Here is a 26,006-nt window from a genome sequence, read left to right on the forward strand (position 1 = left end):
GCAGCGCCTCACCTCTTTCTGAAGCGCTGCACGGGCAGGAAGATCTGTTGTGTTGGTCGCAGAGTCTCCATGACGTCTCTTCTTCCCTGGCCTAGGCCCGCCTCCTTCTGACGTAGGTTACTTACGTCAGAAGGAGGCGGGGCCTAGGCCAGGGAAGAAGAGACGTCATGGAGACTCTGCGACCAACACAACAGATCTTCCTGCCCGTGCAGCGCTTCAGAAAGAGGTGAGAGGCGCTGCTCGGGTCGGTAATAGGGAGGGGGGGAGCGGCGTAGTCAACCTCAGGGGGGGCAGCGGGGGCGGGGCACGGGGCGGAAGAATGACGGGAGGCGGAGTTAGCTTTTGCAAAGCAGAAGAACAGGAAGGGAGGGGGACCGGGGCTGCTAGAATTTTGCTTTCTCATGTGGGGGGGAGGGGGGGAAGTGGCGGACAGTGGGGAGCAGCGGGGGGGGCACGGGGCGGAAGAATGACTGGAGGCAGAGTTAGCTTTTGCAAAGCAGAAGAACAGGAAGGGAGGGGGACCGGGGCTGCTAGAATTTTGCTTTTTCGTGGGGGGGGGGGGGGAAGCGGCGGAAAGTGGGGAGCAGCATGGGGGGGCAAGGCCGTCCATACAGGACGCTCCGGACGAGCGCCCTTGCCCCCTCCTGATCCTTTGTTTTTGTATTTTGCTGACCAGGTAGCCACGTGTGTGTGTTGTGGCTTTTTGTTTGTTTGTTTGTTTTGACGTTTGCAGCATGCGCAGAGCAGCCAGCAAAACGCTTGGCTGCTCTGCGCATGATTTAGGGGCCGATTACCGATGTGTATTGTGATTCTTTGATATATTGTACGTTTCAATACCGATCTGAGCATGTGTGACTTTTTTTTTTGTGCATTCTTCATTTTTAAAAAATAGTTAGGGACTTTAACGATTTAGATTTTTTTACGTTTGGTTGCTGCATCTGCCTCGAAGTGTATTTGAACATGATGAAGTTAAATGGGATGATGTGATGCTGATTTTTAAAAAAGGTTCAAGGGGTAGTAATTACAGACTGGTAAGCTTGACTTCATAGTGGAAACTATCATAATGAATAAAATTACAGAACATGTACACAAACATGGCTTAATGGGACAGTCAGCATGGATTCAGCCATGGAAGGTCTTGCCTCGCCAAATTGCTTCATTTCTTTGAAGGCATGAATAAACTTGTGGATAAAGGTGAGCCAGTTGATGTAGTGTATCTAGATTTTCAGAAAACTTTTGACAAAGTTTCTCATGAGAGACTCCTGAGAAAATTAAAGAGTCATGGGATAGGAGACAAGGTTCTGGTGCAGATTAGGAATTGGTTATTGGACAGAAAACTGAGGGTAGGATTAAATGGCCATTTTTCTCAATGGAGGAAGGTGAATAGTGGAGTGGCACAGGGATTTGTACTGGGACCAGTACTATTTAACATATTTATAAATGATCTGGAAATCGAAACAATGAGTGAGGTGATTAAATTTGTGGATGAAATGAAACTATTCAAAGTTGTCAAAACGCATGTGGATTGTGAAGAATTGCAGGAAGGCCTTAGGAAACTGGAAGACTAGACATCCAAATGGCAGAAGAGAATCATTAACCGCCACTAACTTTTATTTCTTATTGGTCACTGATTCAGCAGCGTTGAGATTTTTGAGCTGTTTCCTTTTGTTCTTGAGATATTTTCAGCTCTTCTACCTCCAGAGCTGCAACCCAAGGCCTGCTTCCGGACAGTATGCGGGACCAACCAATTGCTGGTGCAGAGGCTGAAGAATTGCTTCTACCAGTGGAGAAGTAAGAGCCATTGAACAGTATAGGTGCATTGCTTCCCTCCATGCCCCTCATAATTGCAACTTCATCCCCATGCTTGTGCTACATGCAAGTCTCCACTGAGATGAGGAAAGCCATGCTGTCTCACATCACAGACCTATGTGTGCTGTACCCCTTGAGACAACAGTGTGTATGCGTATGTCTGAGCCAGACACACAGGTGATGGTGACACCCCATATTCAGAGCTCTACATAGACACATGGGTGCCACTATCACCCATACGAAAGATTCCAGATACAAACTTTCCTCACCCCTGCAGACCAGTGAACAATATTGTACATGGCAATGGGAAAAATTGGGGCAGCTTTGCAATGGGGGGAGATAGGTATATCAGTGTTGGGACGTGTGACCTGTCTAATACTGCACAAACTGATCAACAGCTGTTGATCAGTTTGTGCAGTATTAGATTACCTTCTTTGGATCAACAGCGCATACTGTGATTTGACATTGATGTGTGACCTGTCACCATAGTGTTCTGTCTGGGGTGTACATCTGCTTACCCCACCAACAATCACATCACCATACAGGTAGAGATCTAACAGAGATCACCGAATTATGTGTCTGGATCACTAAAAGACCCATGCCACCCCACCACACACCCTAGACTATGTTGGTACAGCAATTTTGGTATATGGTGCCACATGCAGCCACCTCTGACTCCCACCAAAGCTCAAACCTCTGGCAACCAAACATATGGCACATACTATAGGGCAGTGGAAATGACTCGTTAAAGATACAGGAGGGTACATGCCAAAGGGGCATTGAAGCAGGGCTGTGTCCAACACACATGTGACCAATATGTGCCAGCCACCCTGTAGCTAAACACCCTTCCTTCCTTCCTTCCTTAGAGAGCATACCCCTGGAGGAAAAGGAGGCAGTAGAAAAAGAAGGGGAGGAGGAACTGGGAGAAGAAGAGGACAATATGGCCATAGAGGGTGCTGCAGGGGACCTGATTTTTGAGGGGGAGATTTTAGTCCATGCCCCAAGCCTTCACCACTCTGCCTTGGCTCCGCCCCTCTACATCATGGTTCCACCCCCTGGAATACCTCAATCCCACAGCCATTCCAGAAAATATTTTATTTACACCAGTGGTATCAGGGATGGGTAAGAAGGAGTGTTTGTGTTCATTCTATTAAACCTCCTATCCAGCATCTGTTACCCCCAGGGACAGAACCATGAGGGAGCCTTGGCCTCCCACTTTGAGCTTAAGCCCACTTCAAAATTGTGGCACTGGTTGAATTGTTTTCAGAGATGCCCAAGCCCCACTAGTTGAAGAGGTTCACTATACGAGCCTCCTACTGTGCTGTTTGAGCAGTGCAGCACTCGGTAATGTGCTTCAACTGCCAATTCTGACCCACCCGCATGTGCTCAGTGCAGACACTTGAAAATGGAAAATAAGATGATACCTTTTTCAATTAGCTTTCAGAGACCAAAATCTCCTGCCTCAGGTCAGGACAGTATACTGTTGTTGTTATGGTATCCTCTCCTGACCTAAAGAAGGAAGTCTTGGTCTGTGAAAGCTAATCAAAAATGTATTAAAACCAGTCCAATATAAAGATATCACCTTATTTTCTATTTATGTTTTATTTGCATTTATTAACTTTTATTAACACAACTACCACATTACTTTATCCTAAATTCAAAATAAAATTATTTTCTGTACCTTTGTCACCTACTCATTTACACTTTCTAATTCCGTTGGTCCCAGTCTATTGCTTCTGCTTTCCTTCATCTTCTTTTAACTCTCTTCCAATCCTTCAGTGTCACTCTCTCTTTCTCACTATCCTTTTCCATTCAGCATGTCCCCTCTCCCTCCCTATTCTTCCAGCGTATCTCCTCTTTCTCCCCCTACCCTTCTATCTAGCATCTTCCCTCTTTCTCTCCTGTCTTTCTCTCTCTATCCATCTAGCCATGGTCTCCCCCTTTCTCCCCAGCAGCTTCTCTATATTCTGCCCTTTTCCATGTCCCCTTTTTCTCTCCCCATCTTTGCACTCATCTCTCTGTACCTCTCTTCCATCCAGCTCCCCACTCTTCCAAACAGCAAAACAACAAAAAATGCAAGCACGGGGCCACGGCAGCAGCCTTCAAACATGTGCTGCGCTGTTGGCTCTGCCAGTCCTCTCCCCCGCTGATGTCAACTTCCCGTTCCGGGGACAGAGGACCGGCAGAGCCAACAGCGCAGCATGTGTTTGAAGGCTGCTGCCGTGGCCCCGTGCTTGCATTTTTTGTTGTTTTGCTGCAGCCGCTGCTGCTCATCGGGAAAAGCGGCAGCGGTGGTGGTGGCAGGAATTGTCTCAGCGGGAGACTTTCCCACTTGCTTTGGCAGGAGACTTGGTAGGTCTGCAACAGGCTTCCTGGTGTCTTGTAGACTTCATTGAGTGTTGCCTTGTTCCAGTGTTCCTACCCTCCTTTGCTCCAGCATTCCAGCCAGCCTGTGACTGCCCTGCCTTTGCCAAGAGCCTGTGTCAGCAGCCATCAGCAAGGACTTGAGCTGTGCTTGCGCTGCACAAGTGGCGCCAACCTTGCTAGAGCCCAAAGGCTCACTTTCCTTGCATCGTGACAATATGCTTCTGATGTTATTTTAAATGGTTAACAGTTATTATTTTTGATAATATTTTTAATTAAAAAAAAAAGATTAGAACACAAAGTAGTACATTTAAAACAAAATCGGAGAAAATATTTTTTCACTCAATATGTACGTCCTGTTTCCAAAGCCGCACGGCGGGCTGGATCAGCATTAGCACACTGGCAGTTGCTAGCATGGTTTACTAATCAGGGGGGATAGTTAAGCTTTGAATTGTTGCCAGAGGATGTGATTAAACCAGTTAGTATAGCTGAGTGTTGGCCAAGTTCTTGGAAAAAAACTCAATACACTTATCAAGGCAAACCTGGGGAAAGCTAAAAAGCATGGAATTTAGCTACTTTTTGGGATTCTGCCAATTACTTGTAATCCAGATCAGTCAATGTTGGGACAGATAAATGGCTTGATGAATCTTTGGTCTGATGATGTGTGGGAAATCTTATGCTCTTATCATGGTGGGAGCAGGGGAGTGCAAATGTGCTTGCTAGGGCACCTGGTCAAATGAGGTCGGTTATAATAGGTTCGTTATTAAAGACCCATCAAAACAGTTTAGTGGCAAATGAATCTCGTTAAAATCGTTTGGAATAAAAAAGATTAAGTTTTTAGATTCCGTCAAAGTGGGCTGTGGCATAAGTGGTCGGATACATAATGGTGTCTGTCAAAAGAGTTTGTTTTTGATTAGCTTATTTGAAATTGGTTTACCTGATTTGTGTCTAGAGGCTGTTGGGGGCTGCCTGCTGTTTTTTCTTAGTGGTTGTTTTGACTTTTTTCTTTTTGGATGCGGTGTTGTAGCTTGATTTCCTCTTTTGTCAGCTGATAGGTCGGATCGGGTCTCTCTCTTGCGGAAAAGGAAATGAGGGCGGGAGTAGAGGCAGAGTAGTTAGCTGAGAGAGAGTTAAAGGGAGGGTGAATTACCGAGCTTGTTAGTGTTCACTGGTGCTGCTGATTTCGTAGTAAGAATTTTTTCTGATTCTGTGTGGCAGATTGGGAGAAGTGGGTGGGCGGGCGGGGTAGATTGTGATAGCGTTCGGAGGGAAGTGAGGGAGGGCGGGGCGTCGGACTCGGAGGGAGGGTTTGGAGATCAGAGGTTGGGGGACTGGTAAGGAGGGGGAGGGGGAGAGAGGGAGGGAGGGAGGGAGAGGGGTCTGGAACGGAAATGGAGGGGGGAAGGCCAGTCTTAGGTAGGGGCGACAGGAGCGGCCTCATAGGGCTTCATGCCTTCAGGGGCCCTGCGGCGCTTCCTGTTGTTCTCTGCTGTACTGTCATTGTTTTATTGTTGCTTTCTTTTCAGTTGGTCTGCGGTTGTGAAGTTGGAGTGGTGGCTGAATCGGCAGGGAAAAGGAGGTTCGCATCTTTGTTAAACTTTTTCCTTGTCTCTGAGGGTGGAAGCTGCCGGTGTTACTTTTTGAATGCAGGGCGGCTGGATGGAAAGGAGGGCTGTGGTGGAAAACTGATGGTATAGGTGGTGTCGGGGTGGGGACTGAGACTGGGGGGGAGTGAATAGGGGGGATGGGGAGAGTTACTGGATATGGGGGGGAGGTTAGAGGAGAAGCGATGGATATGGTTGGGATGAGAGGTGGGGTAGGTGAAATGCTGGACAAGGAGGTGAGGGAAGATAGGAAGGACATGGATGGAGGAGAGGGAAGAGAGAGGAAGGAGATGTAGATAGACGTAGGGGAGGGAAGAAAGAGGAAGTAGATGCTTAATTATGGAGTTGAGGGAATGGGAAAGAGGGGAATAAATTTACATTCCTGCAGTAAATTGGGAAAAGCTGGATCTGCTTTATACATGTTCTAGTCAAGTTCACGGAGGATTTCGTTTCTATGTATGGTTGTAGGGTAAGTATGGAGAAGAAAGGAGGAGATTAAAGAAATAAATGTAGAGTAAGGTGTGGAAGTGGAGTTAAGGGGTAGATAATAGCAGAATGAGAGATTGGGAATAATTTGATTGGAAAACCCAAGTTCTTAGACTAGAAGGGTCGGAAAATTTTATTTTATTTTTTTTTTAGTGTTTGGAATTTTTCTAATTTGAAAATGTATATTTGCTATGTTATTTTGTAATGCATTGTTGTGGGTTTTTGGTGGTGTGCTGGATGTGGGATCTGTATGCTAGTTTTGTGTGTTTGATTTTGGTTATAGTGGATGTTTAATAGCATATAGTAATTATTTATTTTGGGAATGATAGATATATATTTTTTGTACTGTTGTAATATTTAATGATTAGTGTTTATATGTGCATTTATGGTAAAAGGTTGTGGCTAAATGTGCCAATATTGTCTATTTTTGCATATTATTAGTAGCTAAGTTTATAGAATGTTATGTAAGTTTAGTGGAAAATAAACTTTTGGTTGAGGCTGCTTGCTATTTGAATTTTCTAGTACTGGTTTTTATTGTTTCTAAGTGTTAGTTATGAAGGGGATGTGTTTTAATTGATGTTTCTTGTTTTTATGTGAAAATGGTTGTCTTTTTAAATTCAAGGGTTTTCTAGTATAGGATTTTTATGTTTGAATTAATGTTTGTTTTCAAGTTTTGGTTGATTTATCTTTATTTTAAATAAAATAAAATGTTTAAAATATATTTTGTCGATTGGGGTTGGAGGGGGGCTGAGGGTTCCAGTGAACTGGTTGGCTTAGTGTTCTGCAATTGTTGAGAGTGGTCCTGGGGGGGGGGGGGGGGGGGTTGGAATGGAGAGGGAGGTAGTGAAGGGGGGGTTGGGATTTGGAGGGTAGGAGAGAGAGGGAGGGGAGCTGGAACTTAGAGTATTGTTAATTTGTATATTGTGTTATATGTGTGTGTTTGTTATGGTTGCTTATTATGTGACTGTTTGAGGGTTTTTTTCAGTTGTTTGCTTTGGCTTTTCGTGTGCAAGTGGTGCATAGGTTGTGTAAGTAGTGTTTCATATTTGTATATTTTGGTTTGTTTATGTATTTGTAATGGTTGTTGTTTGGTTATTTTTGGTTTGTTATTTTAAGGAGATGGTAATAGGAATGTATGTTCTTTTTGTTTTTGTGGTATCATTTATTTGGGGTTATTAGGAGGTTTGTTATGTAGAGGGGTTAATTCGAAAGGGGTGTTTTTTTGTGTGTGGTTTTGTTGTTAGGGAAAGGGAAAGATGTAAAATTGTGTAAGTGTTTGTTATAGGAATTTGTTTATTAAGGGTTGAGGGCATTGATTTGATAGGAATGGTGTAGTTTTGTATTTGCTATGTTTGTGATTTGTTACCCAAATGAATTAGTGAAAATATGCTAATGATATGTTTATATTAGTTTTCTATAGCTTAATTTTTTTCATTTTTTTTTAATAATATGTTGTATTTTTATTCAGTATTTAGAATGTAGGATAAGTTCTTTATTATTTAATATAAGGCTCTATATTTTTTTTTGTAGAGACAAGGGGTGATTGGTAAGATTTTGGTAGTTAATGATGTTCTGTTTAGTGGTTATGTATATTTTTGATACGAAGTTATGTTAGGATGAAAGCATTGTAAAATTTAATTGTGTTTATTATGTGTTTATGGAGTTTTTGGGTGGGTTTGTACTTTTTAAGTTGGTGTTGGTTATGTGAATTGTTGATTTTAATTTGTCTATGTTGTTACTTTGGTTGTTTTTTTGTTTGTTTTTGTTGTGATTTTATTATAACTATTTTGTGGGTTTTTTTGTTATTTTTTTCTAGGTTCCTTATGATGGAGTTTGTGGAGTCGCAAAAAGGGAAACCAATTTTGTTGAAAGATGGTTATCGTTATCGTAAAGTACGGATTAATGTGGATGGGAGTGCTTCATGGCTTTGTTTGGTGACTTTTTGTGGAGGGCGTCTTAGACTTCAAGGTGAAACCGTTTTGATTGTTTCTGAACATAATCATGCTCCTGATGTTTCGAAGAATGAAGCATTGCGTAGTGTTGTGGAGATGAGGAGACGTGCTGAACTTGGAATGGAGAAGCCTAGGCAGATTATTCAAGAGTGTACCAATGGGATTTCCTTGGAGGCTGCTGTTCATCTTCCAGCATATGTTGCTTCGCAACGGGCTATAGAGCGTAGACGGAGACGTGCTCGTCATCCGTATGTTGATCCTCGAAGTGTTGGTGAGATTGATATTCCAAGTGGACTTTGTTCTACTTTTAGAAAGACAAATTTTCTTTTGTGGAATTCAGGTGTTGGTGATGATAATCTAATATTGATGTTTGGGACAATGGAAAATTTGCAAATTCTTGAGGAAAATAATCATTGGTTCATTGATGGTACTTTTAAAGTTAGTCCTGAATTGATTTTTCAAGTGTTTTCTATTCATGCATTGGTTGATAGAAGTACTTTGCCATTGGTTTATGTTCTCTTGATGGATAAAAAGGAAGAAACATATGTTCGTGTGTTTAGAAAGCTTGTAGAGTTAAATGGTAATTTGAATCCTGTAAGCGTATTAGCTGATTTTGAGAAAGCTAGTCAAAATGCTGTTACTAAAGTTTTTCCAGGTTCCTGTTTAAGTGCTTGTTTATTTCATCTTGGTCAGTGTCTTTGGAGAAAAATGCAGGATTATGGGTTGTCTGAGTTATATAGATCTAATGAAGATGTTAGGATTAGTGTAAAGATGCTGCTTACTTTAAGCTTTCTTCCAATAGAGGATGTTTCTGTTGGGTTTGAGTGCATTGTTGAGAATTGTTGTTCTGAGTTAACACCAGTGACTGATTATTGGGAGGATACTTTTATTGGACGTCAGCGTCGAAAGCAGAGAGTCGAGCCGCGTTATCCAATTTCTGTTTGGAATGTATGTAATCGTGTTATGGATGGGCTACCGAGGACTAATAATTCTGTGGAAGCTTGGCACAGATCGTTTCAACAGAGTGTTGATTGTCATCATCCTTCGATATTTAAACTTGTTGATCATTTTAGGAGGGAACAAGATCGTACTGATAGAAATTTCTTGATATCTTGCAGGTTTTCATCATCCAGAGTGTTCTAAGTCAAAATATGTGTAGTTAGATAAACGTTTGAGAGCTCTTGTTTCAACCTATAGTGTTGATGACATTGTTATGTTTCTTAAAAATGTTGCTGTGAATTTGACTTTGTAGAGGATGTTGTATTTTTGGCTGTAGTTCATGGTTTTTTTGAGGTTTAAACTGGCAGAAATGTATATTTGTGGGTTTTGGAGAGTGTTATTTGATTTTTAAAAAGGGAATTAGTGTGTGTTGTAATGTATGTTAGCTGCTTTGTTTTGGAAAAGTGTATGTTGTAATATGTGTAATTTAAAGTAAATTAAAAGGAAGTGAGTTGGGATTTGGTGGGGGGTTTGTTTCAGTTGTTGTGTAAGTTCTTGTGTATTTTATTGTTTGTCAACATTGTGAAGTGATTGTGTTTTTAGCAGTTAAGAAGATTGTTCTGTGATGGTAAGGTTTTGGTATTGTGTAGGGTTTTTTCAAAATAATGGTGTGATAATTGGAAATATATATATAATTAGAGAAATGGTGAAGGTTTAGTTTATAAGTTGTCTATTTAGAAATGTAATAGTTTCACTAGAATTTATTGGTATGCTTTCGATAAATGTATTTTGGATATTGTTATTTTTTTGTTGGAAATTTTATTTTTCATGGGATTAATAAAGATGCACGTTGGCAATTTTTTTTGAGTTTTGATGTTTTTTGTTAGTAGTTAATTTGTTAAGAGGGTATTTAGTTGTGGGAGCTGTTTTGTGTATGGGTTGTTTTGTCAAGGTTTAATTTGTGGGAGGGACTATTTTGTCTAGGTCTGTTTTGTTGTTGGTTGTTTTGTAAGGGTTTTTTTAAAGGGATTTTTTTGTTATGGTTTGTTTTGTTTTTAGTCTGTTTTGGTGGGGGGTTTTTGTTGTTTTTTTTTTTTGTCCGGGCTATTATGTGGGGGTGCCGCTTGCTAGCCCAGAATGCTTAAATACCTAACTAGACTCTACCCACTGAACCCACAGTAGAAAGGAGACACATGAAAAACAAGAGTCCATATAGTAAGCTAGTTATCTAAGAATACAGGCTGTCCGTAAAGCCTATCAGTATTTGGGGAGGTACATAATGATGAAAGATATAGGCAGCAAACTAGCTTTCTTATAGAGCGCTCTGTTCTTAGAATATGATATTCCCTACCAAACCCTCTCTGTCAGTAGCTGGAAGGCACACAAAATGCAAGAGTAGGACTTTGGCTAGCTGTTCTGATTTTGGGTCTTATCACTGAACTGGAACTTTTTTGAACTGTGGCAAAATGTCTCTGACTGGGATGGCAGATATTTTTTCTGCTTTATCAGTTCTTTCTTAGCTACATTTTTATGTTTTGCCCCCTCTTTCCTCCCCTCTTCTCCACTGGTATTTTTGGATTTTCTATTAACACTGTCCTTTTCTCTTCCCTTCTGCATCCTGAGCTGAGTGGCACCAACTAGCAGTGTAAGCATGAGTGAGCAGATCAGATGAGGACAGAAAGTATAAAACCTGCAGTCTCAGCTACAAAGTGACTCTTGTAACTTCCCATGATTCATCTAGTAGATAGATAAAGTTGAGCTCCTGCACATTGTTGACTTTTGATCAGGTCCCTGCAGAGCAGCCTTTCCTGTAAGAACTGTGAAGTACGCTTAAGGTTTAAATGGTTTCATGCTTGTTAATTTTTCTGGGGCTTTTTTTTGTTTGCTTTATTGCATCACACAAATGTATCTTGTTGGTAATTTACTATGTTTATTTGGGAATTCTGATATAATTCCTGGGAAATGCATATGGAAAAGGGGTTTCTAGTGTTTCCCAACAATGAGCAGAAAAGCACCTATACAATGATAGAATTTTATTTGTCCAGCCACCTAGATGCATGATATTTTTCCTCCAAGTGGACTGATCAGGGTTAAATTTGGGATGAAAGCTCTTCAGGAGCTTGGAATTTACCCTGTTTAAACTGACTTAAACTTGATGAGGGTAAAGAACTGGAAAATGGTACATATACACAATTTTTACCTCCTCCTTCCTTTTGTTTTAGGAATTTGCACTAGTCCGTGTTTGCCCATTGCCTCACCAGTGGAAGCCATGGGTGAGTTGCCTGTTGTCCTAATTCAAGGAATTGGAGACCCAGATGGTATTGCAGAAGAACATGTACCATTTCTAAAAAAGAACTTCAGCCTGGTCACCATGAAGGAACTTACAGAAAACCGACAACACTTTAGAGAAAAAATAAGAGCTGTTTATGTGTGGGAAACCAAGCCTGTTATTGATCGAGAACTCCTTCAAAATCTGCCTAATCTGAAAGTGATTGCAAGTGCAGGAGCTGGAGTGGATCATTTGGCCCTGGACCTGATCTCTAGCTTTGGAGTAAAAGTTACCAATACCCCACTGGAAGTTAGCAATGCAACTGCAGACCTTGCAATGACTTTACTGCTGGCATCGGCTAGAAATTTACAAGAAGGTAATTCTCAAATCCTTATTATGGTTGTTTGCAATGTGTATGAGATGTTATACACTAGTAAGCATTTCATCCAATATTCAAAGCAATTTAACTGGGCAGGAGAGGCTCCTGCCCATGTAAATCACTTGTATCTCCCTAAGCACTGATATTCAATGGCACTTAACTGGACAGTGCCACTGAGTATCACCACTAACCAACCTTGTACTGTTAGTTAATGTTAGGGCAGTTCAAAGGTGGAGCCTGGGAGGAGCTGTTACTTAACTGTTTAGTGGCAATATTCATACTGCTAACCGGTTAAGAAAACATCTAAAGTTAGGACAGCAAAATGGAAGCTCCAGTCCTGTATATTTGGTGCCAGTTCTGGACATGACCTGGCATTTAATATTCTGAGCTTATTTGGCATGCAGTGGTTAGCATTTAAAATAACACTGACTGCTACAGGCTGAATATTGACTGGATTAGTATATTAGCTATTATTTATAAGGTGCCATTGACATAGCACAGTATATAGGTGTGAGTTAGTATAACCTGTATCGGATATAATATTATAGTTAACAGGAAAAAAGGCCTCAAAGAGCTCACAGATCTTGATGGAACTGTTCGAGCTGAAACGGATCACCAGATCCTGCCTTCATCATCGGCCAAAAACCTATTGATATACAAATTTCCTGTCACTGTAGCTAGTCACAACTCTACTATTGAATAGAGTATCTGTTTTTTTCAGAAATTCTAATGTTTTATAGGCACCATCACTTATCTTTCGTGGTGGTGCTCCTGGACCACGTTGCCCAAGCCAGTGCTTTACTATGCTCTCTGTAGACTCATGTTCCGAGCCGACGATGGCCAGCGTTTCGCAAGGCTGCTTCAGGGTCTCTGTACCACATGGGAGAGTGAACAGAAACGCGTTGAGAAGCTGTGCTGATCACTCTCCCATGTGGTACCGAGACCCTGAAGCAGCCTTGCGAAAACGCTGGCCATCATCGGCTCGGCACATGAGTCTAGAGAGAGCATAGTAAAGCACTGGCTTGGGCAACGTGGTCCAGGAGCACCACCGTGAAAGATAAGTGATGGTGCCTATAAAACATTAGAATTTCTGAAAAAAAACAGATACTCTATTCAATAGTAGAGTTGTGACTAGCTACAGTGACAGGAAATTTGTATATCAATAGGTTTTTGGTCGATGATGAAGGCAGGATCTGGTGATCCGTTTCAGCTCGAACAGTTCCATCAAGATCTGTGAGCCCTTTGAGGCCTTTTTTCCTGTTACCATAATACTATATCTGATACAGGTTATACTAATGTCATTTTGATGCAGCGGATATTGTGGTGATTGATAGATAGGATAGCATATCTGCACCCGAGAGTTTAATAGAGTATAGGTGTGAGTTATACAACATGAACAAGATGAACAAATAAAAGGCAGTTAGCTAAATAAATAAATAAATATCATGCATGTTGTTAGAATTGATATACTGCTGAATTCCAGAAAGAATAATGGTTAACAAAGGTATTATTCTAGGAATTAAACTAATTATGAGGTCTAGCCACTAAAACTCATGTTACAATTTTTTTTTTTTTTTTGGAAGGAACTTGTTAAATGTTATAGTTTAATTCTCTTCACTCCACAGATTGGCCTGGTTTGGGGATGCTACAGAGGGAACATAAATAGCATGTACAAGGGAAGAAGTCTCTTTCATTGTGCTATAGTACCATCTAGTGACAGGATTTAGGGCCCATGATTGCAAGCTTCCAGGAGTCTTGGTGCATGGCCTTCAGTCAAGGACTGTCAGTACAATGACTAGACCAGGGGTTCTCAACCTAGTAGTCTTTGGGGTACACCAGGCCGGTCAGGCTTTCTCAGTACCTTCAATTAATATTCATTCATTTATTTATTATTTAGTTCACACTTTTTTTCCAGTGGGTATCCTGTACCTGGAGGGCTCATAGTCTAAATTTGTACCTGGGGCAATGGAGGGTTAAGTGACTTGCCCAAGGTCACAAGAAGTAGCCGTGGAATTTGAACCAAGTTCCTGGGTTGTTAACCCAGTTCTTAACCACTAAGTTACTGCTCCACTCCATTGTGTGTAAATCTATCTCATGCATATTCATTGTAGGTATCCTGAAAACCTGACTAGCTAATTGTGTCCCGAGGACTGCCTTCAGAACCATTTGACCAGACTTAAAATAAGTTTTGAGAGGGATATAAAATAGGGAAAAAACTCTCTGGGTAATTGTGGATGAAGACACCTAATATTAGATCCAACTCCAGTCAGAACAAGGACTGGTAAGAACAATGAAGCAAGAGGAGATTGCTGGGTCAAAAAGATGATCATGTACGATATAAAAATGCTCAGTGTGCAAACAGGCAATATTTCTGCCTGTCAGCTATAATGCAGTCTTCACAGCAAGCACACAAAATTAGTTTGCATGCCAGGACAAGTACTCTGTCCCAAATGATTACTACAGGGAGTTTTATTCCTCCCACTATAGATCAAAAGGCCTTTATATGCCAAAATCCTCTCTACTCCCCTCCCCCCTCCTTCCCCAAGTAAAGAACGAAGGAACATTGATGCACTAAGGGGGTCTTTTACAAAGGCACGCTAGCGTTTTTAGTGCGCGCTAAGTTTTAGCCTCTACTGGGGCCCTGTGCAGACCAGTTTGGTGGGCCCCCCCATCCCATCTAGCTCTGCCCCCACCTAGCCCCGCCCCTTGTTGACAAGATGTGTTTTAAACATTTTTTTATTTCAAATAAAGACAAATCAAGCAAAACTTGTACAGAAAAACTAATTAAAATATGCACAATGCTATCATAGGAAACCTTTGGGTTTAAAAAGCAAAACTATGTGCTTGTAAGGACTGGATAAATGAATTAAAACAAATCTCTTTAATAGTTAATACTTGGTAGCAATAATTAAATAGTGATTGAATATTCACATAGCAAGCAGCCTGGGCCAAAAGATTTATTTTCCACTGAATGTAATTAACTTTGTATGAACTTGGCTGCTAATAGTAACCACAATAGCAGCCTGTTAATGGAAACTGATAAGTGAAGAAATCAGCAAAATATCAAAAGAGTGAAGATGGACATGACAGACTCTAGGGTAGAATAAGTACAGCTTAGAGATAAGAGTGGAATGTGAAAACAGTGATAAGAGAGCATTTCTGTAGGGATGAAACTGAGGAGTATTTTAGAAGGGGGGTAGGGTATAGAAGAAATTAACTGCAGTTTCAGCAGAAACTAGGAAGATGGAGGGAGTCAGCAGATGCTGAGCTTTGCACATATGCAGTTAGAAGTGAAAGGAAGAAAGGTATAAAAATAGGGTTGAAGAAAGAGAAGGCGGGAGCTTTAGTAGAAGTGGTCAGCATCTTGCTGTACCTTTTGCTTTAGTTCCCCTCACAGGAGGAAAGAGACCCAATTGCTTGTTACAGAATATATATTTTTGAAACTGCAATATAATTGGCTTTATTTGATTGGTGTCTAGAATAAAAAAAAATGTTTTAAAGAAATTTCTTTTACAAATTGGTTTCAGAGTATACCTGTTCCTGTGATATAGAACAGATAAGATCTAAAATGTAAAACAGAGAATCCGGGGAGAAGCACCCCCAAAAGTTTAGCCCGTGCAGCCTTCCACTGATTATCCTTCCCAGGAAATTGGGGAGGGGGGACTAAACACTAGTTAATACATATATTCCTTTCATCTGGCCTATCACTCTTTTTCCTAATTTCTCACAAACTTAGTAATAATTCCAATAATACGCACAGGTGCTAAAGAAAAGAATAAAAGTCCTAACAACACCAATAGAAACAAATCCTTAGTTGCAAGGGGAAAAAAACAAGCTGTAGAGCTTTCAAGGTTGTCACGAAATGCCTAGCACTCACCTAGGGCTAACCCGGCGGCCACTTAGAGGGTCTATCCCCAGCACAGCTGAGGTCTGCCTGCACCTGCCGCTTGTGCTCTACACTAGCACCCTCCTCCACCGACTAGATCTCAACCGCCTCTGGGTGAGTCTCCAGCTCTCGAGGTGTTGCCCAGTGATTTCTAGGTTACTGGGGCCACACTCCCAGCGGTCCCACAGTTCCTAGAAAACACTCACAAACCCAACACACAATAACCAGGATTCTTAGTCCAGACAAGCAGAGGCAATAAACTAAAAAAGGTTTATTGTAATAAAAATATTGAACAATGAACTTTAAAAACAGAACAAAAACAGCGTATAATAACAGGTAACTGAAAATGGATCAATTATAAAACTATCTGAACATTTGTTTACTACCTGAATAGTGCCTGGAGAGTATAGGAAATATAGCTGCTCACAGGTTCTCAGTGAAGAGATCTTTTTCTCTTCTCTCCCAATCTGAGATTGTGGAAAAAGCCAGTACATTCTGGCTCAATTTGAGCTCCTGGGCCGATCAGAGCCCAGAACAGCAAATTTTAAAAGTAGCTAGCCACATCACTGCAGGTTACTTCCTCTGTGTGCTAACTAAAGGATCCTTTTACTAAGGTGCGCTGAAAAATGGCCTGCAGTAGTGTAGACGCGTGTTTTGGGCGCTTGCAGAATTATTTTTTAGCGCACCTACAAAAAATGCCTTTTTATAAATTTTTGCCAGAAATGGACATGCGGCAAAATGAAAATTGCTGCGTGTCCATTTTGGGTCTGAGACCTTACTGCAAGCCATTGACGTAGTGGTAAGGTCTCATGTGGTAACTGGGCGGTAATGGTCTACGCGCGTCAGAAAATAAAAAATATTTGTCACGCACGTAGTGGACATGCGCCAAAATTGAAATTACCGCAAGGGCCATGCAGTAACCGGGCGATAACTCCAATTTGGGACACATTGGGCGCACGTAGGTGCTTACGTGGCTTAGTAAAAGGGCCCCTAAAGAAAGAACAGTCATTTCTCTGTAACAGAGAATGGTGTTGGCTGGAGAGTCAGGCAATACAGAAAGGAACTCAGCAAACAGCTTAACAGTGCAGTATCAGCAAAATAACTTTAATTCATCAAACTGGAAGTCCGGCTCAAGATAAGTTCTAAGGCCTTCACATTCTCTCTGTAGCCCAATTCCAGGACTAGTCCCGTTCCCCCCCCCCCCCCCCCCAAAAAAAATATGCTGAAAGAAGATGTCACGTTGCTTACCTTCACATCCCTCATCTCGGTCCCGGTCGGGCCCTTCGGCAGCGTGGGGACGTGTGCCGCCTGGGACGTCCCATTGTTAACGCCCATGCACGACGCTGCTGTCCTTCCTAGCGTGATCCGGTGCTCCCCCGCGGTCCTGACGTCAGACACTTATACTATTTCTAGGAACCTTCCCTCTCCCTCGTTGCTTTGGCTTCGACCCTGTAAGTGTTCTCTTTACTGCCGTCTTGCTTGTATTTCTGGTGTGAGACCTTGCTTGTCCTTGGATTGCTTTCTTGTCTGCTGCCTGTCTGTAAGACCTTGCTTATACCTGGATTACTCTCTTGTCTGCTGCCTGCCTGTGAGACCTTGCTTATACCTGGATTGCTTTCTTGTCTGCTGCCTGTCTGTAAGACCTTGCTTATACCTGGATTACTCTCTTGTCTGCTGCCTGCCTGTGAGACCTTGCTTATACCTGGATTACTCTCTTGTCTGCTGCCTGCCTGTGAGTCCTTGCTTATACCTGGATTACTCTCTTGTCTGCTGCCTGCCTGTGAGACCTTGCTTATACCTGGATCACACTCCTGTCTGCTGCCTGCCTGTGAGACCTTGCTTATACCTGGATTGCTTTCTTGTCTGCTGCCTGTCTGTAAGACCTTGCTTATACCTGGATTACTCTCTTGTCTGCTGCCTGCCTGTGAGACCTTGCTTATACCTGGATCACACTCCTGTCTGCTGCCTGCCTGTGAGACCTTGCTTATACCTGGATTGCTTTCTTGTCTGCTGCCTGTCTGTAAGACCTTGCTTATACCTGGATTACTCTCTTGTCTGCTGCCTGCCTGTGAGACCTTGCTTATACCTGGATTACTCTCTTGTCTGCTGCCTGCCTGTGAGTCCTTGCTTATACCTGGATTACTCTCTTGTCTGCTGCCTGCCTGTGAGACCTTGCTTATACCTGGATCACACTCCTGTCTGCTGCCTGCCTGTGAGACCTTGCTTATACCTGGATTACTCTCTTGTCTGCTGCCTGCCTGTGAGACCTTGCTTATACCTGGATCACACTCCTGTCTGCTGCCTGCCTGTGAGACCTTGCTTATACCTGGACTACTCTCTTGTCTGCTGCCAGCCCATACGACGCTGCTTGGACCCAGTCTATTCTCTTGTCTGCTGCCTGTCTGTAACACGTTGCCCGAGCCTGGTCTACTCTCCCATCTACTACCTGCCCGTGGCCTGCGGCCCCGCCTCTTGTCTCTTTGTGTAAGTCCTGTTGGCCACCCACACCTGAGGGCTCAACTCCCGGGGAATGGTGGTCAACACAGCGGGGTTGCTCGGCTGCCAAGCAGAATCTGGGGCCGAAGTCCTCATACCCGGGATCACTGCTCGGCACAGGGACTCACAAAGCTGACAGAAGAATAGCTTATGCCTATAAAAGGCCGGAGCCTAGGCATATTATCCCAGCAGCAGGACTCAAAACACAGTTCTATCCAAACAATATTTTTTTTAATTTTGATATTTTGTTTATTAGGCAATCGAACATTCAAACAAGGAAAGACATCAGTTTACATATTTATGAGGATAAGTGTATTGCTTTGCTAATTTACATTCTTAATATCTCTAACATGTCTCGAAACTTTCTTTGCTCATTTAGTTAACTACTTCAAACTCTATGATCTAGTGTAATATAACAAAGCTTAATCCTAATTAGAAACATTCTGAGCCTATCGTGTGAGCATTCCTAAAACTTCTAACTCTCTGATTCCTCCCTCCCCTTCTCTATCCAAACAAATATAACAATTAAAATATAAAAAACCACAGCTTATACTTCAGTTCAGCATGCTCAATATGATTTTACACAAAGAAAAACAGCTTATATTTCAGTTCAGCAGGATCTAAAACAAAGCATTAGAAAAATTATTACAAATCTAGTCTCAGGACAGTGGCCAAGCAGTCACAAATATTCTAAAAGTCACTGTTTAGAAGTCTCATAGTGTAGAATTCTTTAGAAACTAGCATGTATGTTCATTTAAATGTATGCAGTTTTTAAATTTCCCCTGTAATCCTTATTGTGCTAACTGAAACAAAATCATTTACAATTCTTGTCTATCCTAAAATAGCATATATCATACTTTACATTGACATCTTACTCTATACACTATCATATGTATTCCACTACTCATATCTTCTTATCAAGCTGTGATTTTATTAATTTCTAAACATATTGCCTATCATATGTGTCCTGAAATCCATCCTATCTCTTGCTATTATGCTGTTAATATGCCTCTCAGAATGGTAACTAACAAATTGCAATTTTCTCCCAGCAAAAACCTGCACTTACATAATTCCTTCAATACCGATTTTCCTCAAGGATGACGGTTTAACTCCCAAGTCCCCCCTACTCCTCTATAACTTCACTCCATACACTTCAAAGCATAACTTTAAACCTCTGACATTAAACAACTGTGCACAGGAAACTGCAACCGAAAAATCCTTATATGGGATACAATTCCACTTAGACTTATATGAAAGATAAAAAGTATATAAGCATCCAAACTAAATAATGCAGAAGATTTAATTCCCCTCCAATTTAGCTTCCATTACTTCTCTTCCTATAATATTACTACTACTACTATTTAGCATTTATATAGCGCTACAAAGCGTACGCAGTGCTGCACAAACATATAAGAAAGACAGTCCCTGCTCAAAGAGCTTACAATCTAATAGACAAAAAATAAAGCAAGCAAATCAATTAATGTATAGAGGAAAGAGGAGACAACAATCCAGTACATGTTTGTTATAGTGTGTGTAATAAGGAGTCATAGTCAGAAATGTTTACAGACAATTTAAAAAAATCAGAAAGGCATTACCTTTTCAGTTGGATAAAAATACAAGGCACTGGGAACTAGAATCGGGATATAAAGATCATAATATGGCTTAAAATCGACCATTTCTACTTGAACCATACAACACTAAAATCTTTAAATCTTTTCCAAACAGACCTTGAGGGGCATTTTCGATATGACGTCTAAGTCCGACTTTACACGTTTTGCAAAAAACGTCCAAAATCTGAATAGGAAAGAAGTTCATTTTCGAAAAAGAAAATCATTTATCTTTTGTTTTCAAAAATACTGTTTCTAATAAGGTTTTGTGTTTTGGGCGTTTTCTTTTTTGGTCCATTCAAAAAAAAAAAAAAAAAAAAACCAAGTGAAAAACAGAGAAAATCAAGCCATTGGGATGTAGACTGGTCTCCCAGACATCCCAGGAGATAAGTGGGGCACCCTAGAGGGCACTACAGTGGACTTCAAAACTATGCTCCCAGGTAAACTTCTCATTGTTGCTCCCTTATCTTGTCTGCAGAGCCCCCCAAAACCCACTGCCCATAACTGTACACCACTACAATAGCCCTTATGGGTGAAGGGGGCACCTATATGTGGGTACAGTGGGTTTCTGGTGAGTTTTGGAGGGCTCACAGTTTCCCCCACAAATGTGACAGGTAGAGGGAGATAGGGACCAGAGTCCCCCACTCCATGGTGTACTGCACTGACCACTACACTACCCCTTATTTGTTATAAAAACAGGTCTAGCTCAAAAGGTCTTAGATTTAGTCCTGGACACTTTTGTTTTGTTCCATTATGGCTGAAAAACATCCAAGTGTTAGGAACACCTAGATCTGCCCTTAACACACCCCTGACATTGCCCCTTGTGATTTGAACACACTTCTGACAGACTTCATAGAAAAACATCTAAAAATTGGTTTTGAAAATACCAATTTGGACAATTTTGTGAGAAAGTCATCCAAATACAGACTTATGCCACTTTTTAAATGTTTTTCTCTTTTGCAAATGAGCTCCCTTGTAATGTTGCAATTCTGATATCCTTTTTTTTCAGTAAAAACAGGATATAGGCACTAACTTCAAACTGTAACCTCAAATCAAGAGCTGAGAAAAAGGAAGCACACAAAGGCTTAATGTAAAATGCCATTTCGGTGCAAATGTACTGTTCATTACTTATACACATAAAGAAAACTTCACTTACAACAAATAGTACAAATTATCAAAGCAAGTTAAGACTGAAATCCAATACTAGCCATTACATATTTGAAACAAAAGACATTTAAGTCAATTCAGTGTGAATGCCCCCCTTTTCTCATTGCTGTAGTCAAGGATGAGAAGGGAAGTCAGAACAAAATTATAACAGACATGAAATTAATTCTATAACATTCAGCCACTGTTAACAATTACCTAAACCCTATTCTATTTATTTTATGGTATGACAGAGATCAAACGACTTCCTCAAATCTACTCTAGGCAGGATGGCAACATAACTTCATTCACTCATAACAGATTTAAAATTGAGGAAAAATTATAGATTAGACAATAGTATGACAATTACAACTTCATCACACTCAATAAGTAAATACAAAAATACAATTTTGAGTTGCATAATCCCAGGGCACAGTTCAGCAGCAGTAAACAATTCCAGTAAAAAAATGTAGCTATTATGGGCCCAATATTCAGATCGCAGGAGGGAGCCCAGCTAACTCCCATGATTGGCGATCAGCCCGGATATTCGGACCATTTCTGGTGACCGGCATTGAGTATCCACTCTATTTTTAACCAGTTTAAAGTTAACCAGCTAAGTCTGTATTCAAAAATAGCCGGTTAACTTTGAACCAGCTAAAGATATATCAGCATTTAAGCGGCCCGATGTGGCCGCTTATGATAGCCTGATATAGATTGAATATATAGGGATAGTCAGCTATATCACGTGATATAGCCAGTTATCTCCGAGGCGCTAACCAGGAATATTCTGCGGGAGATAACCAGCTATCCCCTGCTGAATACCGCTGGATAGCCAGTTAGGTGCCATTTAACCGGCCAGGTGCCTTTCCTGGCTAGTTAAATGTTTTTGAATATCGGGGGTATAAGAATAAGGAACTCATTTTACAATTAGCACACATTATTTACAACTTACATCTGTAATGTTCTTAGGGTCAGGGGTATTAAAGGCTAAGGCATAAATGTATATAAACAATCTAGTTCCTTGATCTTTATTTCTGCTTGCATAGGTTAATAATTTTTGTAATTTTCAACATCTGCTCCGTATGTTAGTTGCATGGCATAGCTTACACAACTTCCTTAGCAGACAGTGCATGACCCATTTCATATCTTATTCTTTTATTTAACCCTTGATATTCCTCTCTTAATGGGGGGATCCTGTTCTCATAAATGCCCTCAATATCATCATGTACAGTTTTACCATACCATTAACTCTTCCTTTTTATAGGAAAGAAAATATCTGAATTCAAGAGAGCTTGGGACAAGTACATAGGATCTCTGAAGGAGTGATAGGGAGAGTAGATGGTATGGATGGGCCATATGGTTTTTATCTGCCTACATTTTTCTTTTTTTCTGTTCTATTAAAGGAGTATTTACAAGAGGATTAAAATAACCAAAGATATTTTAGAAAATTCAAAAGACTGGTGTTCTAGTTGTTCTTTGAAAACATAAATGATGTCACAACTAGGTAACAGACTAGAAACAGCAGGATTCAAAACATTCATATATGCTGACGATGTTGCCATATGCATAACCTTGAAAAAGAGCATTCAAGACGTCTTACAAAAGGCAACATTTGGCTAAAGTTTCATGGAAACCAGGGCCTCAGATTCCAAACTAAAACTAAATAAAGAAAAAACTAAATTCATGATCACTGCCTATCTATTTGACCAAAACGCCAACAACAGTTTCACAATTGGCAACACTTCATTTGCCATTGACAATAATCTGAAAATTCTATGTATAGTTATAGATAAACATTTAACTTTTGATACTCAGGTTTCCTCAGTAATCATAAAACCTTTCAAGTCTTTTTGGAAACTAAAAAGGATCAGACCCTATTTCTCATCAGAAACATTCAGACTATTGTACAATCATTAACATTATCCCAATTAGATTATTGTAATGCCATATATGCCTGTTGGAAAAAATCCAAACAGCTCAAAACTGCAGCCTGGTTCATATTCAAAATCTAGTTTTGAAAGTGCCTCCCCTTTATTAATCAAATTACACTGGTTTTCCAAATTATGTACCTTTATCTTTCAAATCCTAAATGGCACAGCTCCAGACTATATGATACCATTAATAAACTTACCTCAAAGAAACACTAAATATGAGGCATGAAACTATATCATATACCTTCAAAATTGCAAAAATGTGATCTACAAAACTGTTCACTCTGTAGACTTCACTTACCTAGGAACCAAATGGTGGAACTCCTTACCACCCAAAATAAAAAAATAAACAGGAATATACTAGATTCCACAAAATCCTCAAATTGTTCCTATTCAAACAAACCCTCACAAAGAACAACCATATCTCAACTAATTATTACCTTAATTGATTATTACTCTATTTACCATTAACTTTCTCTTTGCTTCATGTACAATTTCTCTTCATAATAGATTTTCTAAATGATAACTTCCATAGTTATCCCATTATGTTTATGATACTGTATTGTAAAATTGGGTTCTTACAACAAATTACTTTCTTATGCATTATTCTTTGTTATATATCCTATACTGTTTATTGTAAGCCACACTGAACTCAGACTTGTTTGGGATAATGTGGGATATAAATGTCACAAATAAATAAATACATCAGAATGTGCTAGCCAAACCACGATAATACAAGAGGCAAGTAAGCAAAATCAAAAAATCTTGGGGCCTTGTTTCTCAAAGCTGTGCAGTTTTATGGCATATGTAATTCCCCCATTATAATGGGGATTACTAAGGAACATACAAGAGCTCTCCAGAGTTACTGAGGAAAGGGTTCCGAGGTTGTGGTCCATCCTAAGGGGGTGGGTTCCTGGATAAGTTGCAGAGAGAAATGATTCTGGTTGTTGAATGACAGTAGGGGTGAAGTTATGAGTTTATAAAAGTTAGTGTTTGTTTGAGCGCATAGTCTTTGGTTACCTCTATCCCCGCCAGGACCAGTAACCTAAGGATGATCTGAAGGGGGAGTTATTGTCAGCCAAAGGCAGTAACTGGAAGAGTGGAGTGCTCTGGGTGAGTAAAGGGGAACCCAAGCCAGGAGCAGGAACAGGGAAGAGCCTGTTCAAGGCCAGAGGGTGTAGCTCGTGAAAGTGCATCTCTAGAAGTAGAGCAGACAGGGAGGACTGATCCTGCAGGAGTTTGCTTATGACAACCAACGCTACAAGCACAGCCTTGGATTATGCAGCCTGAAGGGATGGATGATGGACAGGAGGAGCTGTAAATATGTACATATTGTAAGATAATAAATTGCACTTAAGAAGATACAATGTTCCAAAATTAGTTTGCTAACACCTCATGATTGAGAGAGACTTCAGGGGGCTACAAAAGCAAAGGCCTCAAAACTCACAGAGCACTGTCTGGTACACCCATTCAAAAGGGAGCCTGTATAAACTCTTCACAAAGTCCCAACTTTCTTATCATTGGAATTATCTCAATATTGATCCAGAAAAAAAGAGAGCAGCAAAAGAAAACTCTACAACATGGAAAAAATGTAAAAAAAAAAGAACAAAAGTTGATCCCAAAAACTGGACCCTTAGCCAATTCCCATACAGTCTAAATCAAGTATGAATACAAAAAACTCTGTGAAGAGTTTATTCAGGCTTTCTTTTGTATGGGTGTACCAGATAGCGCTCTGTGAGTTTTGAGGCCTTACTTTGTTTAACTGTGTTATTTATTTATAGCCCCCACCCCCTGTAGTCTATCTCAATCATGAGGTGTTAGCAAACTAATTTTGGAACATTGTATTATATCACTGTTTGCTACCTCCTTTTTTGGTGTGGTACGTAAGATACACCATATCCCTAAATTGGCTTTGGATTTATAATTTGCATCTGATACCAAGTTGGATTACAAATTTATTGTTTGTTTCAAGGAAGATTCAAACTGCCTGTTGCAGAGTTCAGTAAAGTTGTTATTGCATAAAATACAGATCCTTGATGTAGAGAGTATTCTTGGAAGCAAGACTGGACTGATCAAAAGTACTCAGGTGAAGCCCAGCTTATCGTCTTATGGCCTGTTGGAGCAAGTCAAGCTCACATAGAACAGTCTCAACTATGTGTGTGTCTCAGAATGAGACGAGAAAGATTTTTGTTTTGTGGCCCAGGTCAGAGGTGCCCGATCCCAGAGCTAGTTGGAGCCCTAGGACGCTGTGCTGGTGGCGGTGAGAACCGGCTTCCACATATAACCAGATCAAATGTCTAATATGTTTTATTTATAAACAAGTTAAGAATTGTGCATAAAACCTTATGGCTAGATGATAAGAATTGTCTGATTCCAGAGAAGGGTCCTAATTTAGGAGGAAAGAAAATAACCTTACAGTCTTCCATATAAAGTCTTGGTATTATGGTAAAGGGTGCATGCTCTGGCAGTTCTGAGCTTATTTCTTTCATTAACCCCCCTGTTTAGAAAGCTGCACTAGTCGCATGCGGCATTTGCCGACACAAGCCATTCAATGTGAATGGGCTGTCTCGGCAGTACTGCACTGCCAGCCGCTAGTAAGGCTTTGTAAACAGGGGCCTAGAAGATTTTCAGAAATTAGCTCATGCTTGCATTTTATTGCATTTTGATTAGTGTAATGTTTAGGCCTCCCAAAGAAAGTTTTAGCAAAGTTTCAGCTGCTTCAGAATGTAAATACCAATACTATTTTAGGCAAATATATATAAAAGTTCTCCTTTCCTCTGTATGCAGCATTAAGAAAAACTCAGCTCACAAACAGTTATTCTTGGAGGCTGTCCCAATCATATGGAACTCTTTGCCATAGAGTTGAGGACAGAGTATGACTATTTAAGATTTAGGAAACTTCTTAAAACGCTTCTATTTCAGAAGCATGCTAATCAGTGAGTTTTATAATATTATTGCTTTCTATTTTTATTCCTTTTTTTTCGATTTATGTAATTCTTATATCTTTTGTAAACCATCTAGAGCTCCTGTTTTAGATAGTATATAAATATGTTGGGCCCGATATTCAGCCGGTGGTGATCGGCATTTTGCTGACCGCTGCCAGTGCTAAACCTGGAAATTCAGTGCCAGGCCATATCATAG

The 26,006-nt window shown here is 40.6% G+C and overlaps 2 protein-coding genes across 4 annotated transcripts in view; both read left to right on the plus strand.

Moving 5' to 3' along the window:
* The window catches only part of LOC115475927 (glyoxylate/hydroxypyruvate reductase B-like), a 95,572-nt gene extending 87,413 nt beyond the window's left edge, over positions 1-8,159 (plus strand). Inside the window, exon 8 of one of the 2 annotated variants that reach the window (XR_003943122.1) lies at positions 8,080-8,159. The gene's annotated coding sequence lies outside the window, so the exon portion shown is untranslated. Of the gene's footprint in view, positions 1-1,676; positions 1,762-8,079 lie in introns of those variants that run through there. The other variant, XR_003943123.1, reaches the window with a different exon arrangement.
* LOC115475914 (probable 2-ketogluconate reductase) overlaps positions 1,720-26,006 on the plus strand; it is a 51,511-nt gene continuing 27,224 nt past the window's right edge. Inside the window, exons 1-2 of one of the 2 annotated variants that reach the window (XM_030211995.1) lie at positions 1,720-1,791; positions 11,377-11,799. In XM_030211995.1, the coding sequence (XP_030067855.1) occupies positions 11,424-11,799 (376 nt within the window). In that variant the 5' untranslated portion in view covers positions 1,720-1,791; positions 11,377-11,423. Of the gene's footprint in view, positions 1,792-8,079; positions 8,487-11,376; positions 11,800-26,006 lie in introns of those variants that run through there. The other variant, XM_030211988.1, reaches the window with a different exon arrangement.

The sequence above is a fragment of the Microcaecilia unicolor genome, chromosome 1, assembly GCF_901765095.1.
Source record: "Microcaecilia unicolor chromosome 1, aMicUni1.1, whole genome shotgun sequence".
NCBI lineage: Eukaryota > Metazoa > Chordata > Amphibia > Gymnophiona > Siphonopidae > Microcaecilia > Microcaecilia unicolor.